Source organism: Triticum aestivum, chromosome 4D (genome assembly GCF_018294505.1).
Source record: "Triticum aestivum cultivar Chinese Spring chromosome 4D, IWGSC CS RefSeq v2.1, whole genome shotgun sequence".
Classification (NCBI taxonomy): Eukaryota; Viridiplantae; Streptophyta; class Magnoliopsida; order Poales; family Poaceae; genus Triticum; species Triticum aestivum.
The window spans coordinates 500569898-500589497 of NC_057805.1; the positions used below are offsets into that span (position 1 = coordinate 500569898).

The 19600-nt window shown below is 44.6% G+C and overlaps 1 protein-coding gene across 1 annotated transcript in view; it reads right to left on the bottom strand.

Annotated features, from left to right (window-relative positions):
* Positions 1-7545, bottom strand: part of LOC123099037 (callose synthase 9) — a 34266-nt gene extending 26721 nt beyond the window's left edge. Inside the window, exons 1-12 of the mRNA XM_044521147.1 lie at positions 7147-7545; positions 6475-6572; positions 5928-6091; positions 5672-5795; positions 4463-4573; positions 4250-4375; positions 3188-3277; positions 2198-2295; positions 1995-2112; positions 893-1018; positions 703-779; positions 549-627 (exon numbers count right to left, since the gene is read on the bottom strand). Coding sequence (XP_044377082.1) covers positions 549-627; positions 703-779; positions 893-1018; positions 1995-2112; positions 2198-2295; positions 3188-3277; positions 4250-4375; positions 4463-4573; positions 5672-5795; positions 5928-6091; positions 6475-6572; positions 7147-7345 — 1410 coding nt within the window. The 5' untranslated portion in view covers positions 7346-7545. The remainder of the gene's footprint in view (positions 1-548; positions 628-702; positions 780-892; positions 1019-1994; positions 2113-2197; positions 2296-3187; positions 3278-4249; positions 4376-4462; positions 4574-5671; positions 5796-5927; positions 6092-6474; positions 6573-7146) is intronic.
* Positions 7546-19600: the final 12055 nt, after the last annotated feature.

The window sequence follows — 19600 nt, forward strand, 5'->3', positions numbered from 1 at the left end:
TTCGTTGCACACAATCCAAATCGCTACTCAATACTCACCTCCCAATACCATGACAATCCTCCCCAAAACAACAATACACAAGTGAACAAAAGACAACACTACTGTCAAGCACAGCAGAACAGCAGATCTCCGAGTTCCAACGATTCTGCTCAACAGTAAACCTCGTCAAACACTTTGAGAGCTGGCGGGTAACTGCGCCACAGTGGCAGCCCTCATTAGGAAAGCAGGAGCTAGGGAGCAACACACCAGAGAAGCCACTATGACGGTCTTAGCTGACCATGTCAAGTAAGGTAAAGAGAGTGGCTGGGACGCCGGGAACAAGTGATGAGCTACCAAGACCCTCAAAAAGAGTGACAGTGGCTTACGTGGATAGATAATAGTGCAACTTAAGTCAGAAAAGAAGATAAACAATATCCTTGTGACTGACAGTCATACTAACAAATAATCATCAAACGAGAAAAAAAAAGGATCCCGTAACACACATTTATTAGTTTAGTTCCATCTACTGCAAGATCCAAAAATCTTATATACAGTTAATGCAAACAAACCTGTTCTTTCCTACTAGGCTTTGAGAAGAATGGGTTACTCAGTTTCCACGGCCAACCCAGCTGAAAACATTTCTCAGACCTAAAAGAGAGAAGCAACAGTATTTGAAAATAGCAACAGAATAACAAAATCCGAGAGCTCAATTGATCCACCTACCAGAAGAACTCATTGAAATCATCATAGTTTCTCCATGCAGAATGTGCTGCCCGCCCATTGTCATTGTTGCCTGCTTCCTGCAGTAGAACCACCATTCAGACATTTATATAGGACAGAACATATCGAGTTAGACTAGCTGATAACCCTTGAAAAAAAAGTTAAGACTAGTTGATCAAGCAGCACCACTTACAGCTGCAACGATTTCATATAGAGGATAAATGACTTGGTCAAGAAATGATACGCCATCATTAGAAATGCAGCTTCCAGCTGGCTCAGCAGTCTGTTTCTGCATAATCACCTCTAGTTCTCTTGCTAGCTACAAAATTGAAAGGAAGCAGGAATTTCAACAACAAAAGTTGAAATTTGGCATCATTTACAAATTTAATTGGTTAGAGATCATCTATACATTTAACAGCTGCAACTGAATATGCAAGAATGAAAGAAAAATTGAGGTTAGTAATCTACAAATATAATAAGATGAAGGTTAGCCATGCGCTTAATTTTAATATAATATGCTAACATAATTTGCTGATTTGTTTGCTCCTAAAGATTAAAGATGATCACCTTAGAAATACATAAGGCCGAAAAGCCTACAAGCCTAGAACAATCCCCAGCCTTACAAGCATGCCAACGAGGTAATAGAGCAATTAAGGAAGTGTAATTTGTGCTCCTAGGAGTTTGCTCCCCCACTGTCAAGAATAGTTTGACTATAATGTATACTGTTAAGCTTCATGCACTAGCCAACGCAACCAAAAGTCCGGACCTTTCCATCAGTTCGGACTTCTGCAATTTATCCAAAAATTGCTGGTAGCTCCCCTTTGTGTCCACGTATAGGCCTCTTGAGTCATACGTGAGTTTCGCGCGCCATCACTCTCTTCCTGTTGCACGTGTTGACTTGTCTTCCCCATCACACGTGAGAGGGGATGTGACAGTATATGTGTATTGGACTAGCCCTTATCAAAAGTCCGAACTGATGGAAAGGGCTAGTGCAATCCACATATACTTCTTGTTGTTGCTTTTTTTAATTTGATGCGTGTTCATACTTGAAGTGCACTTTTAAGTTTGGCCAATACAAGTACCATCCAAACATGATTCATCCAAGGGCCTATGTTCAAAGTAAGCATAATAGCACACAAATGTGAGGCTTGCGCGAGATTCTTAAACAAATATACAAGAGACAAGAAAAAATGAGTACTCTCATGATATTCATGCATGAAAGAAGTAAATGGAGGCACAACATGCACCAAAATAAGCACATTGGAGAATTTGAGTAGAATCCTCTACGGACTTACATGATGAAATATGTAGCATAAGCCTTCTGGAAGAAATCGTACGTTGGCAGCCTCTCCCCAGATCAAGTAGTATAAACAAACATATAGCAACTTCTTTTCTTTGGTCAATGATTCAATGCTAACAGAAAACAATGCAGTCGCTTGGTATTTGTAACAAATAAGGCAAGAATAAGAATTGAAGTGCAGAATATAAGAAATCATACTTATTCCAGACAGGGCGTAGTGGTAAATAGTTGCACCATTTTATGTAGTTATCCAGGGACTTGGAAAACACAACATGTACAGCACCCTCGTCAATTTTCTAGCAACAAATGAAAACAATGTTAAATACCATGCATAAGCTCAATCAACACGATAATAAGGCCGGATGAAAAAACGTATTTAGCTGTTACCATATTTTATCACATGATGGAAGTAAAAGGATATGCTCTGAAGTGTCATCATACATGGAGCAAAAATATCATTGACTACAGTAAAGAAATGTTCCATAAGCATTTTAAATGGCACCTGATTTGTGCATGGGTTAGGAGGCAGTAAGTCCTGCCCATATAAATAAGGAACAAGATCCCAATAGTGGGGATTAAATTATATGTACTTTTTAGCGAAAAATTATACTATTTGTTAGGGACTCACTATCTCTTGATCATTGTGTGTTTCAAAAAATGCCTCTTCTTGATCATAAAGTGTTTCATGCGTTCTAAAGCACTAGACAAAATGCCTTTTCTTGGTTAGGAAGACAAAAGTGCTGAAGCGGAAGTGAGTACATGTATGAGTAAAACAATACACAAACAGGAACATGACATATCAACTTATCACCAACAAGAAAGAAGAAAACATATGTATATGTTGCTACCAGATAGCGAGCTAGGTAAATCCAAAAGAAACTGTTCGGTTCATACACAATAGAGAAAACATTGATCGGCCAAGTACAACTATGTTGGCACAAGAAAAAGGAACATCAATAATAAGTTAAAACACCTAATGTTTTGTTCAGGGTGATAACTTGTTCCAAATTCTAACTAAAAATTCCAACTGACGTATTTTAATATTTATTAGGACAAAAATCATTTAACTGGCCCGGGAAGGAGGGTATAGCTAAAGGAAAAAAAACAAATATATTCACACGTGGTCTCCTGCATGCTCTCGTAATTAAAAAAACAGAACAATGAGCTGAATATATAGTGTGCACACACCGGTTCATTCCCTGATAGTTTGCCTAATCGAGACTGCTCATTTGCCAACAGGTGAACAATGTGCTCCCGTTGATTGCTCACATTGTCTTTCTGCAACCACAAGATCAAGGGGGTTATCACATATTTCGATGAAAGCATCAACATTATGTAGCATTGTCATTCTATAATGGATCAAGAAAGCCCAGATCAGTTAAAAGGGGTGTGTTAAGTTTGAACCGAAGACAGCCGTGCCAAGGATTTGATTGCCCATGTTGAAGCCAATGTTGGCAAGAAAATACACTGGGAGACTACAAGCAGCTAAAGGAGCATGGGCATACCCAATTTGGCAACCATCCAAACAACGGCCATAATCTTGGGCATGACCAAATAACTAAAAGGATAGGTTTGGTCAGAAACCAAACATACCCCAAGTGCAAGGACCAAGAGATATTATGTATCGCAACCTGTATTTCTATTTCCATCTTAGAAATCATAGAAATAACACATAAGTCAATATGCTTATTTTATTCCTGCCTCATTTTCCATAACAGCTTCAGTCATACACTCGTACTGTTACACTAGGATGCAAGTTTGGCTCCACAAATATAATTGTTTATTTATCATTTATAAGTGTGCACAGTTACATGCTAAGACACTATATTATTCACCAGCGTGACTTGTAAATATATGCATTGCCTTATTTTTCAGTTAAATGCTCGATGAAATGTACATCAACGTACAAAAGAACATGTGATAAGGATAACATGGGAAGTATTAATCTCAACATCTCAAGTAATGTTGAACGGGTGCACAATTTAACATAGTTTCCAAGTTTGCAGTATCCAGAAATATGCATATAGCATAGCACATTTACTATTATATCAGTTAACCCATATAGTTGAGTACGACGAGCAAGCAATTTGCTGATTGCTAATCAGAATTAGTGTTTGTCCCTCGGGTTGGCAACTAAATTTTTGTTGGCAGATAATAAGGTAGTTCATCAAGCAGTAAAAAGATTACAGCAGTAACTCCACAGAAAATGTAGGCTAGCTTACACAACAGGTGAGCCACATGCTAGCTAACCTGAAAACCAAACACGCAGTGCAAAAGGTCCAGCATATCAGAATTCCTAGCATCAGGAACTGAAATGGTATTCGGAAGCCTGGGCAGATCCCTATGGTACTGCAAAGATGATATTGCTGCCCTCACCTGAAATTCAAACAACGTTACAGGAATATAATCACTACCAGATCTAAAAACTGTAAGAATAAAAAAAGACCAGGCCCTGAACTATACCTCTGGAAAAGTGACAATTAGGTTAGTTGTAGACAAGGAATCTAGAGGAATGATATTATACGCCACAACATCCTCTGTCCTTGCCGCATCCTTTTGCATGACTTTTTTCATCTGAGTAGAAAAGAGTGCATTACTATTTACACACACAAAATAAAATAATGGAACATTTATTTTTGCCAAGTAGGTTCAGAAGGTGGGAGCAAAACTGAACAGGCACGGACTCATAATAATCGCACCACACTTGAATTCAGTTATACATTAAAACTTTGTTCGCAATTCAATTTATGGTGCTATTGATACACTACAGTTTATAGTTAAGATAATGGTCAGGTAAAGAGCAATGCCTGCTAAACAATGGAGTTTCTTTGCACAGCACCTTATACTAGAGACGTGGGCAAGAATAAACGAGTAAGGAAACTACACCCTGAGGTTACACAATATGCATGGGGCCAATATGCATGTTTTTGGTCAAAGTAAATCCTTGAGACAACTCAACATTATATCTGTTAAAGCTCAATAAAATAACTGAAATCTTAAAGTTAAAGCTTCTGTCTTGTTAATCTCACATATTTGATACTTCTACAAGATACATGGTTCCTGAATATTTGTTAATCCACTGCCGCTGGTAACAGAACATATGAATGTACAAATAACAGTAGGTGAGGTCACTCTTTTAGTTTTTAAAAAGATGAAAATACTTTCATTATCTCCATGGTGGCACTCAACCACGTTACAGTAAAAGGAAGTACTCCCTCCTTCCCAAAATGTTGGGCGTCTAATCTTTTGCGTGCAATCCCAGAATGTAGGGCGTGCATGTCTTCCTCTCTCCTTCCGTTACAACCATAGATAACGATAGCTAATTTTCTGGGAAGGAAAACGATCGCTGAATGGGTCTCCATTGGAGTTAGCCCACGTCATCTCCCTCTCTCTCTCACTTATCTCCCCAGTCCCCACGAAGGCACCCCACCTGGCTTTCAATCCCATGACAGAGGAGTTCGTGAGGAGTAGAGGAGATCAAGGGAGGCAATTTCCCTCTACCAGCCAACGACAGCTCAAGTAACGAACGCCTGCGCTAATTTTCGTGCTGAAACACTAGACGCCCAAGATTTTGGGAAGGAGGGGATACTGTTAATATTTTCTCTGATCTTTAAACATTTGAATGAAGGAGAAACGAAGTCAAGAATTAATCATCAAGGATAAGAACAAAACCTCTTCAGAAATCAAATTTGCTGCATCCTCAGGGGAAATTTCCTTTGTTATATCCTCTATTACTGACCATAAGACCTTGAGAGTTGCAAGTACTTTTTTGCGCTTAAGTGTTTTGCGCTCCAGCCTGCTCAAATAACAGTAGTGTAAACACCACAATGCTAGAAGTTGAAGTAACAACCATGCTTAAAAACAGCATGTCTCAAAAGCAAAAATGAATTAGAACTTTCAGCAAGGTCTCCATAGGAGGAATACATACTCTCCAAGGTTACCGCTGAACACACCAGATTCCCTCAGCTTCATTTCGTCGTCACACAACTCGTCAACTTTATGTCTTTCTCTGTAGAGCTTATAAAATTCTTGCAGTTTAGCTATATCCTGGCTTCGGTCTATAGCACCACCTTCCCTCTTAGCTAGTTTTTGCTAAAATTTTGAGAAAGACAAAAGCACTGTTAGAAGATGTTTTACTTTCCCAAACAAAGAAGTCTACTGCAATTCAACAAGTCATGGTTCAGGAGATGTGGTGTGTGATTTGATTCAGGACTGAGATTGAAATGCAAAAGCCTTCCTGCATGCCCAAGGCAGTCATGAAATGTTACAGCTCTGATTGGCAAGCAATACATAAAAAAAAGTAAATTATAGCTTATTTTAGAACGTCCGCAGTCAAACATTTGTGAACTACTAGATTAGTGACTAGTAACATAGATAAGTGTGTCTGAATGGTCATGTAACAATAATAGTAGTAGATTCACCCCCAAAAACAAGAAAGGGGTGAGGAGAGGGAGTAATGGCAGACATGTGCATACCCGGATTACTGACATTAAGCCGGTCTTGAACTGAAGCACACCTCTCCCTTCGCTATTTGGATCCAGATTTTGGGCGAGGGCATATGCGTGCTCACACACTGCTCATGGAAGTCGAAACATATTACAAGACAATACCACATTGCGAGTAAAAGTTAGATGCGCTAAGGAACTTAATTGCTATGGAAGTCAAGACATATTACAAGACGATAACATATTGCGAGTAAAAGTTAGATGCGCGAAGGAACTTAATTGCTCAGATATAGTCCAGATCATTTCATCAGCGTTGTGTTTGCTTTTCTCAGAGAACTGCTAGTTTAGTTTCTACTAACATATCTTTGGTCTACCAAGTGTGTTCAGTGGAGCAAAATAGCTGAAGCATGGCAGGCGAATTCTGGTCATGGCAATGTCGTAGACAGGCAAACTGTGTGCCAAAGTAAAACGTGCAATGGGACTTAATTGCTCAAACGTTAGTGCGAATCATATCAGAAGTGTTGCGTTTGCTTTTCTCAAGAGCACTGGTACTTTGTGCTAGCATCTCTTGGGCCCAAAAGGTGTTTTCAGTGATGTAGTAAAAGGTACGGCCCAACTATGAGAGGCGGATTCTGGCCATAGCAGCGTCGTGGACAAGCGGCAGCAGGCAAGGGTTAGAAACGGTGGTGGAGGGGGCCTTACGAATCCTGGCGACGGTGGGGTCCTCGTCCTGGATCTCGTCGGCGGCGCGGAGCACCTCGTCGATGTGGGTGTTGTTGCCGAGCGAGGAGGGGACGTTCCCGGCGATGCCGCTGGCGGGGACCCCGTAGACGCCGCCCATCCGGTCCCCGCGGAGCGCCGCCCGCACCAGGCGCTCCCAGTTGGCCTCCGCCCTCGCCATCTCGCCGGGGCCCCTGCTGGATCTGCACGCGCGCGCGCTCTCAGAGGCCGCCCCGCATGAACGCCCGAGCTGCCGGCGCGCCGAGCTGGCGAGAGAGGGAGGGGGGCGATCGGGGGCTAGGGTTTGCGCGTGCGCGCTCGAGCTGGGGCGGGGCGGGGCGGGGGTGGGGAGGAAGGAAAGGGGATGGGGAGGGGGGAGGGGAGAGGAAATGCGGCAAGGAAAAATCTCAAAACCTCTCTCGGCTTTCTGGCGAGACTTTTGGTTTGGACTGGAGGATGCGATCTACCGCCGCTCGCTCCAGGTGGAAGAGGAGGGGGAGGGGAGCGGGGTGGGGCGGCGGCGTGTGTGAAAATCGCACCGCGCGGCTCGGCTCGGCTCGGCTCGCAGGGCGCCGCTTGCTTGCTTTCTGTTGCTTCCGGCCCCAGCTAGCGCGTGCGCCTGCGCGCCCAGAAGAGGAAATGCTCAACGCGGAAGGACCCGTGTGCGCGTGCGACCGCAGTTTGTGTGACTGACTGACCTGAGACGTGCGCGGCGGCCGGGCATGTGTGGTGCGGCGCGGTGCCTCGGTCGGTCCGTCAAACAGTGCGACGACCACGCGCCGCAGACTGGGGACGCGCATTTGAAAGAGCCTCCCATTGCCATGCCTAAAAACCTGTCCCGTTGGGGCTTTTTTTTTGAAGAAAAAAATGAACAGTTACGGGCGTGTTTGATAGGTTGCGTCGTTTTTTTTAACTATGCATTGGTTGAGAAAATGCGGACAAAAGAAAAACATATTGTCTTGGTGGCCAAGGATGGCAAATTCCAGTAACACACGGCAAGTTTCGGTTAAAAAATAAACTAAAGCACGAAATTGTCATGCTTGCCGACTAAATTTGTCATTCTCGCATAACTAAACTTGCCATAGAAAACGTTCGGAGTTGCCATGTGCTCGTACCAGACGTGTGGCACTTATCAGGGTCCATCATTTTTTCCTGACTTTGGTGGCATGCAATGGGCTGGTTTGATGCACTACGCGGTGTTTGGTTGTGCACGGCGCAATCAAAACATTGTTTCCGTTCTAGCCAGTAAACAAATGACAGTTCATCCTAACTACTAAGAAAAAGCAGTACAATTTAACAGTGTTAAGGCTAAATAGGGGAAAGTCCATCGATGTTGAAATAGGTGTAAGTCCTTCGTCTTCTTCTCCTTCTTCATATCCTTGTCTGACATCTGTTTGCCTGCATCGCCTCATTCTACTTCATCTTTTTGTTATTTCAAGCTTCATTGTCAGATGCCTCCACACCATGGTCAAAGTTTTCAACATTATTAGCCATCGCATCTTCCTCCTCCGACACAAGCTCATCACAACCTCATTGTAGGATCCAGTTTTGGAGGATGCAACATGCAAGAACAAGCCTAACTTGAGTGGGGAAGTGTGGAATGGTTTCTGATCCAGGATCTTAAATCTATTCTTCATAACTCCAAATGCCCTCTCAACTATGGGTAGAGTGCCTCAGATTGAACAATTCCTGTTCAGTCCTAGGATAGTTCTTGAAAGAGAACTCGTTCGGATGGTACCTATTTTTTCGAATGGTGGAAGACCACCAGGCCGACATGCATATCATCTTTTAGAGGTAGAGCTTATCGCCGGGGATATTGATGCCATCAGGTCGAGCCGTGATGTCAGCAAGAATATTAGCATCGAGGGCAGATCCCTCCCAGCCAGATAACACAATGTGAACGTCACATCGAAATCAACAACAGTAAGCACACTCTGACTTGTGTATTACTTTATACCCCTATATGTTGTAGCATGTGACTTCCGCCCCTCGCAGTCGCATGAGTACCAACTCATTGCACCGATGCAATCCTGGAAGTGGCATGAAAACATGGTGGTATGGTTGTATTAAAAGGTGGCATGAAAACATGGTGGTATATAGTTTTTGAAAAAAAACACAGATTTAAAAGAAGTTCAAGAATTTAAATAAATATTGTGCGAATTTGAAAATGGGTTGAGATTTTTTTAAATCATGAATTTGAAAATAATTTGATAATTTAAAAAATAATAAATTTGAAATAATTTATGAATTCAAAAAGCTATTCGGTACTGTCGCTAGTTTGAAAAAAGTTCATTAATTCGGAAAACATGAATTTGGGAAAAAACTCGGGAAATAAATCGCCGATTCCACTAGTTTGAAAAAAGTTCACGAATTTCGAGGAGACATAAATTTGAAAGTAATAAGAATATCTAAAAAATGTTCATGTATCCGATAATGTTCAGAAAATAAAAATAAATCATGCATTTAAAAAATAGAAAAAGGAAAGAAGAAAGAAGAAAGAGAAGGGAAAACAGAAAATAAAAAGAAACATAAAAAATGTAAACTAGTGAACATGCAGATAAAAACAGGAAAGAAATTGAACAAGAAAAAAACCGGGTGAAGGGACATTCTAGGATGTTCCCATGAGGCGGCTCATTAAGGAAGAAGGAATGGGCTGTGCCGCGTGAAACAAATAGGCGCTGAAACGGGGAGGGCGCCCGAACAGGTCGCTGGCGCCCACTGCAACTCCTTCTTTGGCCGCCCACAAAGGAAAGACAACGAACAAATAACACAAAAAATGCCACTTCTGATTGATAATAGCTCTAACAGTATAAGAACAAGTGTGGCCGTGTTATTTTTTAATAACTTAGATTTTTTATTTTTTAAGGAAAATTACGAATTTGAAAAAAATCACAATTTTGCGACAAAAGTTCATCATTTTGGAAGAAAAGTTCACAAACTTAAAAATAGTTCATCATTTTGAATAAAAAATCACAAAGTTAATAAAGTTCAGCGATTTTCAAACACGTTTATGAAGAAGTGGGAAATAGTTCATTGTTTTTGCAAAAAATCATCAAATTTGAAAAAAAATCATAAATGTTGGAAAAAGTTCATCGATTTTGAAAAATAGTTCATTGATTTTGAAAAAGTTTACAAATTTTACTAAAAAACATCAATTTTGAAAAAGTTCATCAAATTTGTAAAAAAATTCATCACGTTTGAAAATAGTTCGTCGAATTTGATTTTTTAAAAAAAATTCATCAAATATGAAGAAAATGTTCAAGAACTTGACAAAAAGTTCATCCAATTTGATAAAATATATTTTTTTAAATCATTTATTTTGGAAAAATGAAGACAAATTTGAAAATTTCATCGAACAAGGAAGAAGGAAAAAATAAAAACGAAGTAAAGAAAAAAAACAAGATAAGAAAATTATGGAAGGATTGCGCTCTATTTTTTCAGTTTATCAGAAAAAGGAGGAAAGCAAATAGGCCGGGCCCAACTAGCACGCCTTGTAGGCGACCGTTTGCACAAACAATAAGAACGGGCGCCTACAGCGCTAAATAGGAGTCGGCGCTGAAACGCACAGGCCTCAGGAGGGCAAGAACTACCCTTGTTGCGATTGGGTCTGTCTTTGGATTTTTATTTTTCTGTGTTCTTACTTTGTTTCTTTCGATTTTGCTTCGTTTCTTGCTAATTTTTTTACTTTTACCTTCTCCCTTTCATTTCCTTGTATATTATGTTTTATTCATTATCTTTTGGCTTTGTAATTTATTTTTTATAATATGAACATTTCATTATTCGATGATCTTTTCTAAGTACACACTGAACATTTTTAATACACATTAAACATTTTCTTAATATAAATAAAAAGAAAAATACTAATATGGAAAATGCTTCATTCCTACCGGCGGATACTCGGAAGAAATCGGCCGCGCGTGTTGCCGTTCAATCAAACTTGATCGTAAGGTACGAGTTGCAATCGCTTTTCTGGAAACATCCGGCTTGAGCCGTTCTTATCCTCATATAGTCAGCCCCCACCAGATCGATCCATCCCGTCTCCTAATCTGTTGGGGAACGTAGTAATTTAAAAAAATTTCCTACGCACACGCAAGATCATGGTGATGCATAGCAACGAGAGGGGAGAGTGTTGTCCACGTACCCTCGTAGACCGATAGCGGAAGCGTTATCACAACGCGGTTGATGTAGTCGTACGTCTTCACGATCCGACCGATCAAGTACTGAACGTACGGCACCTCCGAGTTCTACACACGTTCAGCTCGATGACATCCCTCGAACTCCGATCCAGCCGAGTGTTGAGGGAGAGTTTCGTCAGCACGACGGCGTGGTGACGATGATGATGTTCCACCGACGCAGGGCTTCGCCTAAGCTCCGCGACGGTATTATCGAGGTGTAATATGGTGGAAGGGGGCACCGCATACGGCTAAGAGATCTCAAGGATCAATTGTTGTGTCTCTGGGGTGCCCCCCTGCCCCCGTATATAAAGGAGCAAGGGGGAGGCAGCCGGCCAAGGGGAGAGGCGCGCCATAGGTGGGAGTCCTACTCCCACCGGGAGTAGGACTCCTCCTTTCCTTGTGGAAGTAGGAGAAGGGAAGGGGGAAGGAGAAAGAAGGAAGGGTGCGCCCCCCCTTCCCTAGTCCAATTCGGACCAGACCATGGGGAGGGGTGCGGCCACCTTTTGAGGTCTTTCTCTCCTTTCCCGTATGGCCCATTAAGGCCCATTACGAATTCCCGTAACTCTCCGGTACTCCGAAAAATACCCGAATCACTCGGAACCTTTCCGAAGTCCGAATATAGTCGTCCAATATATCGATCTTTACGTCTCGGCCATTTCGAGACTCCTCGTCATGTCCCCGATCTCATCCGGGACTCCGAACTCCTTCGGTACATCAAAACTCAATAAAACTGTCATCGTAACGTTAAGCGTGCGGACCCTACGGGTTCGAGAACTATGTAGACATGACCGAGACACGTCTCCGGTCAATAACCAATAGCGGGACCTGGATGCCCATATTTGCTCCCAAATATTCTACGAAGATCTTTATCGGTCAGACCGCATAACAAAATACGTTGTTCCCTTTGTCATCGGTATGTTACTTGCCCGAGATTCGATCGTCGGTATCTCGATACCTAGTTCAATCTCGTTACTGGCAAGTCTCTTTACTCGTTCCGTAATACATCATCCTGCAACTAACTCATTAGTCACAATGCTTGCAAGGCTTATAGTGATGTGCATTACCGAGTGGGGCCCAGAGATACCTCTCCGACAATCGGAGTGACAAATCCTAATCTTGAAATACGCCAACCCAACAAGTACCTTTGGAGACACCTGTAGAGCACCTTTATAATCACCCATTTACGTTGTGACGTTTGGTAGCACACAAAGTGTTCCTCCGGTAAACGGGAGTTGCATAATCTCATAATCATAGGAACATGTATAAGTCATGAAGAAAGCAATAGCAACATACTAAACGATCGGGTGCTAAGCTAACGGAATGGGTCAAGTCAATCACGTCATTCTCCTAATGAGGTGATCCCGTTAATCAAATGACAACTCATGTCTATGGCTAGGAAACATAACCATCTTTGATTAACGAGCTAGTCAAGTAGAGGCATACTAGTGACACTCTGTTTGTCTATGTATTCACACATGTATTATGTTTCCGGTTAATACAATTCTAGCATGAATAATAAACATTTATCATGATATAAGGAAATATATAATACTTTATTATTGCCTCTAGGGCATATTTCCTTCACAATCAACCATGCCGCATGCTCTTTGTCCTCTCCTCTCTCTTGCAGATGCATAGCTCTATGGCGAAGCTTTCATCGGAGCTTCCTCCATCCCTTTTGAACCAAGCATCGCGACGCTCCTCCTCTTTGCAACATCGAAAACCACGACCACTGCCACCCGCCTCCATCACGACCATCACTGGGCGCGTCCCTGCTGCAATTGCAACGACTGAGTTGCAAATGGCAACGACCAGCGACGACGGTGTTTCTGAAACATCATCTTCATTGCATTTTTTCCGCAACACCATCTGTGTTGCAAAAATTCGTTCCGCAACAATACTCACATTGCAAAAGAGCGAAGACGAAAAAATAATTTACGAAACATCAACTATGCTACAAAACTTTCTGCAGAGTTTCGTTGCAAAAAATTCTGCAACACTACTTTTGTTGCAATTGTAAGGACAAAGCTAGATCGCTGGATGGTGCTCGATCTAACGAACACTGAGGCGGCAGATCTTTTAGAAGGATCCGCCGACTGACACGTAGCATGCCCATATCTGTTTCAGCATAAAATGCACCTTTACTTTAATTATTTCAAATTATTTTATTTGGAATTGGAACATTTCTGTGGGTATCTTTTTTTTACTTTCTAGAATGTAACTACGTTCTACGGGCTGGATATGCATAGATAATACGACATTCGTAACTGCTACCGAGAACAAATCAAACAAGGTTGTATGATCAGAGTCAGTTTGGTTTCTGTCCTAGGCGTCGTGCATACGAGAAAGTAGCACGTGACCTTGACATGAGAGGCTGAAACTTTTTAACCGACGATGCTAGCCAATTGGAAGAAATGTGTTTAGTATAGCAATTTTTCTGCACAGTACAGTTTTTCTGCCTAGCGAGCAGCGGCGGAGGTATGTGCAGCTCTGGGGTGGCCGCTGCCCCCAGCCGTAGCCTAACTACTGAAGGGAAAAAATTTAGAGGGTTAAATTAAGGAGAGTTTAGCCATTTGCGCCCCCCCATCCCCCAAAGATGTGTATTTCTTGTTTGGCCCCCCTGAGATCTTCTGCTAGCTCCGCCACTACTGGTGAGGCTAACCTGAAAGAAATATGTTTAGTATACCAATTTTTTTGCACAGGAGAAACTTTCTACCCTATCCTGGCCTACATCGCTAGCACTAGCATTAACGAACAACTCTTCAAGCTTCTTGTAGTGCTTTTCTTCGGGTTTTTTTCTTTCAAAATCTTTCTTCACTTTTCAAATCCATCCATAATTTTCAATTTCATGATTTTTTCCTCAAATAAATGAACATTTTCACTGAAATTCTCAAATTCATGAAGTTTTCCATGACATTTTCAGTGAACAATTTTCAAATCCATTCACTAAATAAGTTCTCAAATACATGATTTTTTTTTTCAAATTCACAAAAAAATTGACTGAACAATTCTTCAAAAGTCAAGGTTGCTGAACAATTTTTTAAATGGTCAATATTTTTCCCTACACAAAATTTCAAAAATCTCATTTAGTGAACAATTTTCAAAATCACAATTTATTTAAATACATTAACACTTTTCAAATTCATGAATATTTTTCGCTAAACAATTTTCAAAATCTCATGCACCAAATAGTTTCCAAAATCATTAAGTTTTTCATGAATTTTGGGAAAAATGTGAATACTATTTACTGAACAATTTTCAAATCCGCGAACATTTTTTTGGAAAATTTCAAACCTTTTTTGGGAAAGTGAACAAATTTTATAATTTCATTTTTTAGAGATTTTTTTTTCTGAAACATGTGAATTGTTTGAAAAACAAGAAAAGAAAAGGAAATGGACAAAAAATAAAATTAAAAACCAAAAAGAAAACTGGCAAAACCAGTAAAGATAACAACTCAACAGGAATAAACATGGCCCGTAAGCTTCCTAAAACCGTCAGGGAAGATTTCGGAACCTTTCCGAATGAAATCGTTGCTTGCCATTAAGTGGGACGGCCCGATGCGGGCGCACATAGGCGATCGGACGCTCCAAGCATTTACGTTAGGTAAGCTCACCACATATTATATGTGTGCAAGGTAACAACATTGGGCCAAATGTGTACTCCCTCCGTTCCTAAATATAAGTTTTTTTAGACATTTCAAATGGACAACAACATACGGATGTATGTAGACATATTTTAGAGTGTAGATTCATTCATTTTGCTCCGTATGTAGTCTCTTATTGAAATCTCTAAAAAGACTTATATTTAAGAACAGAGGGAGTACAACCCAACATAAAAGTCCTCTTCTGCCGCCGAGCTCAAATAAACCCGGGATGAACAGCAAAAATCGAGACATGCGTTCAGCCTGCCCAAATTTCCAAAATGCGAGCAACCAAACGGTGGGGTTTTCACGGTGCTCTAAAATCTTCTCGGCCCTGCTCATGGTTTCATGGTCACGCAACACAGCCAACACGAAACTCATACGGGCTGCATTCCCTGGCAATCAAATACTCCTACTCCGTAATAAACATTTGAGACCTATTCTTTTTTGAAACCTATTACAGTACTGTACGTATGTTGCATCGATGCCTTTCGCCGTTCAGTACTGTCGACAGGCACATCGAGTTACTCTCAACCCCTGTGGAAAACGTGGCATCCAATGCCATCTTAATTCCGATGTGACTGTCGAGGGCGACCCCTGTCTGTCTCTTTGCGCATGGATCAGGCCACGCAGCACGAAGTTCGGTGAAAGCTGTGTCCATGGATCATGGACGCGATCATGAGTGGCTGCCTGTGCCTGGCCATGGCCTGCCCGACGGCGATCGGGCAGCAAAGCGGCCTGCTCGAGCTCTCGAGCACTTCCATTCCGTTCCGTTCCCCGAAAGCTGAATGTGCTCACGGCTTTCCATGCCGCGAAAGCAACGGCACAGGACGTCACCCATCACCCGTCAGGCGTCACCAGCGGCAGCAGGCTTTAATCTGTATCATGAGATGAGTGAGACGGACAGGTTTCAAGTTTCAGCTCACTCGTCAGTCTCCCAGACGTCCAAGCAGCAGCACATTTCAAATTCCTGCCTGGAGTGCAGGTCTGGCTCCACGGCCACACGCACTGTTCTCGGCTCAGCGCTCACGCGCGCGGAAAGCAGCCAGAGCGCGACGGCGATCCCTCTGCGCGCGGCCAGGCTTATCCAGAAGCAGAAGCTAGCCTTGCTGTATTCCCCCGTACCCTGCCCGCGAGGCCGTGATCGATTCCAGCAACGGGCGCTCTGCCCGGCGCCGGAGTGGGGCTGCAGGCTGCAGCGGGGTGGTGGATTCGCCGTCGTTCTCCATCGCGTCGCACTCGGGTCCCTGCCCGGCGCCTGTTCCACGGGCCACGGCGATTGGCAGGCAGTCGGCCGGGCATGCGAGACTGCAGACGACGCACGCACTCACACGACTGCTCGTGCAAGGCGACGAGCAGCTCGCTCTCGCGCAGACAAGGCTGCGGAAGACGGAAGTGGACGGGCGATGCGGGCAGCAGGACGGGCCCGGGCTCGGCGGTCCACCAAAATCATCAGCGCCGGGCCGCCGGGTGTGGCTGTGGGCGCGCGTAGCTCTCGCTCGTCGACCATGTCCAATGAACTCAACCGGTCCGCGTCAGCGAACGAAATCATACCTGGCTCCGTCGCCTCCGGGCATGTCTGGCCTTGGACAGCTCGGCGCCATTAACGCCGATCACGACGCGCCGTGTCCGTCCCTGCCCGCGTGCATGCCAGCCCGCGCGCAGCTGCAGCCTCTCGTCACCTCTGCCTGCCTGCGCCGTGCGTGCATGCATGCATGCATGCATGCGGCGTGGATAAAACGTACAGTACGTACGTGAAAACACAGTCCGTGCGTGCGTGCGTGCCGCCGTGGCGACAGGCGGCAGGGCCCTCCGGCCGTCGTCTTGGTCGCGTCGAGTGGCGTGACGTGTCGCCGTGCAAGCTGGCCGGCCACTTGCTACGGTGCTACTACGTGCCACCGGGGAATACAGCGCGCCGTTCAACGTTCGTCCGCTAGCTACAGCGATAGCTGCCCGCTTGTTCGCTCCAAATGATTGATTCCCATTATTCCATATGATGATTTGCATGGGTGCTGCAATGGCGACGGGTATCATCATCGGGTCGGTTCGGTGCACGGTCCTTGTCGCCGTGTCGGCAGTTCGGCACGGTCGAATCACGGCCGTGGAATGAAATATCGCAAGCTGTTACGTACGTGTGCTTGACGAGTGACGACGCTGCATGCATGGGCTCGAGCTCATCTGAAAACGATGCGTGATGCCAAAGTTCAACCTGTTAAGTTTCATGTACTAGCTAACACAACCAAAAATCTGAACTGATGAAAAAGATTAGACAATCCACATATACACTTCACCACAACCGACTAGCTAGTTGCATGCATTCATGACTCGTCGTCAGTCGTCTTACTTGGTTCTTGCACACCCTCGTCAACTTTTACTACACACAGTCCGGGTTTCTTCAGTGGTTGGATGTCCCGGTTATCAACAACATCCGTCCGGAAAGATATTCGGAGAGCACACGCATGGGATATATTGATGCCAATGCTATCCTCCGACCGGGCCCAATAATTGGTGCCCATCATGTACCATTACAGAGAATTTCGGCTCATCATTGGAACGAATTTCACCAGTCCACACCTTGCCTTATCCTCTGAGGAAGAAAAGAACTCAGCCCACTTTGCTGGAGCGTAGGCAGGAGTCTTTTGAGGCGATTGGACAAGAGATACCGCTACAAGTATATATCTAGGTGTATGATCTCTCATAATGCATGCATCTCTACTACTTCTAGACCTAACTGCAATCAGTGCTAATAATGAAGCAAGGGAGTACGGGAGCAGCTACGCTAACTATCTAGCGGTCTAACCCTTTTGAGCTTTAGGTTAGGCAGGCAGGCGCGGTGTACGTTAAGCTCCACTCGCCGCTCTGCCTAGCTACCACATGCAGCTTTAGGTTTTGCATGATGATCAATTAAACCTGGCCAGCGACGCAGCTACATCTTTACGTTTGTATTAGGGCATCTGTCTGTCAGGCAGGGCTTGGACCGGGCTACCTCCTTCCTTATCAGCCGGGCATGCATGGCCACACACGCCACTGCTTGAAGTTGAAGTTGAAGTTGATGGACGACAAAATATGGTATGTCAGCGAAATATTTTTGTGCAAGGGATGGCGAGGCATTTCCACAGGACGAAGCAGGCCGCTATTTTGCTCAAGCTTGACATAGCAAAAGCATTCGACACTGTCTCATGGCCCTACCTGCTGGACATGATGCGGGCGCGACGATTCGGGTCACATTGGTGCAACTGGATCGCCATGCTCCTCGCCACCAGCTCGTCCAGGGTGCTCGTCAACGGGGCGTTGGGCCGGTCGATCAGGCACCACAGGGGGCTCAGGCAGGGCGACTCGATCTCCCCGTTCCTGTTCATCCTCGCCATGGAGCCGCTTCAGAGGCTGTCGGACTTAGCCGTCCGTGATGGGCTGCTTTCCAAGTTGAAGGGGAGAATTCCAAGCCTACGAACCTCTCTCTACGCGGACGACGTTGCTCTTTTCTTAAACCCCGTCCGACAGGAGCTTCAAGCCATCCGGCAGATCCTGCAGGCCTTTGGGCAGGCCACGGGGCTTCAAGTAAATTTCTCCAAGAGCAAGGCCATCCCAATCCCCCCCGAGCTCTTCGATGTGGATGATATCATACAGCCGCTTGGGGCTGCACGCGCCGCCCTGCCGTGCTGTTTTTTGGGCCTCCCTCTGTCCCTTCGCAAGGTTCGCAAAGCTGAATTGCAGCCGTTGCTGGACAAGATCTTGGCCCGATTGGCTGCATGGAAATTCAAGCTTTTCACTGCCGCCGGCCGTCTCGTGCTACTGAACTCCGTTATCTCCGCGCTGGCCGTATATTGGCTATCAGTTCACCAGTTACCAGCCTGGGTGAGGCGTCAGATCGACAAAATCAGGAGGGCACTGCAAGGTTGCATGGGGCAGGATATGCAGGCCTAAAGAACTCGGAGGGCTGGGCATCATCGACCTTGACCGCTTCGGCATTGCGCTCAGGCTGAGATGGCTTTGGTGGGAGAAGACGACCCCCTACAAGCCTTGGATCGGTCTTCCTATGCCTTGCAACGAGGACGACCGCTGGCTGTTCGCGGCAGCCACGACGGTAGCACTAGGCGATGGCCGAACGGCCTCCTTCTGGATGGATAGTTGGCTGCAAGGCCAAGCTCCATGCCACATTGCGCCAGAACTGTTTCGCCTCTCCAAACGCAAGCACCGCACCGTGCGTCAGGCACTAACCGGCAACCGCTGGGTAAACGACCTAGGAGGACGAGTTCCAAGCAACCTCCTCGCGGCTTTTGTTTCCCTCTGGGGCCGGATCAGTGCTACGACCATCCTTGATACGGGCAGGAACATATTCACCTGGAAGCTTGAGGCCTCTGGCAGCTACTCGGCCTCTTCGTCATACCATTTGCAATTCTTGGGGTCCACCTTCTCGCCAATCATGCAGTCCGTCTGGCGTGCCCGGGCGCTGGCCAAGATTAAGTTTTTCTCATGGCTCCTCTCCGCTGGTAGACTACTCACGGCGGACCGGCTCATGGCCAGGGCATGGCCTAATTCCTATTTCTGTCCGTTATGCTGGCGCAACCTGGAGACCGCTCAACACTTGTTCAGGGAGTGCACTTGGTCAAGGAACCTCTGG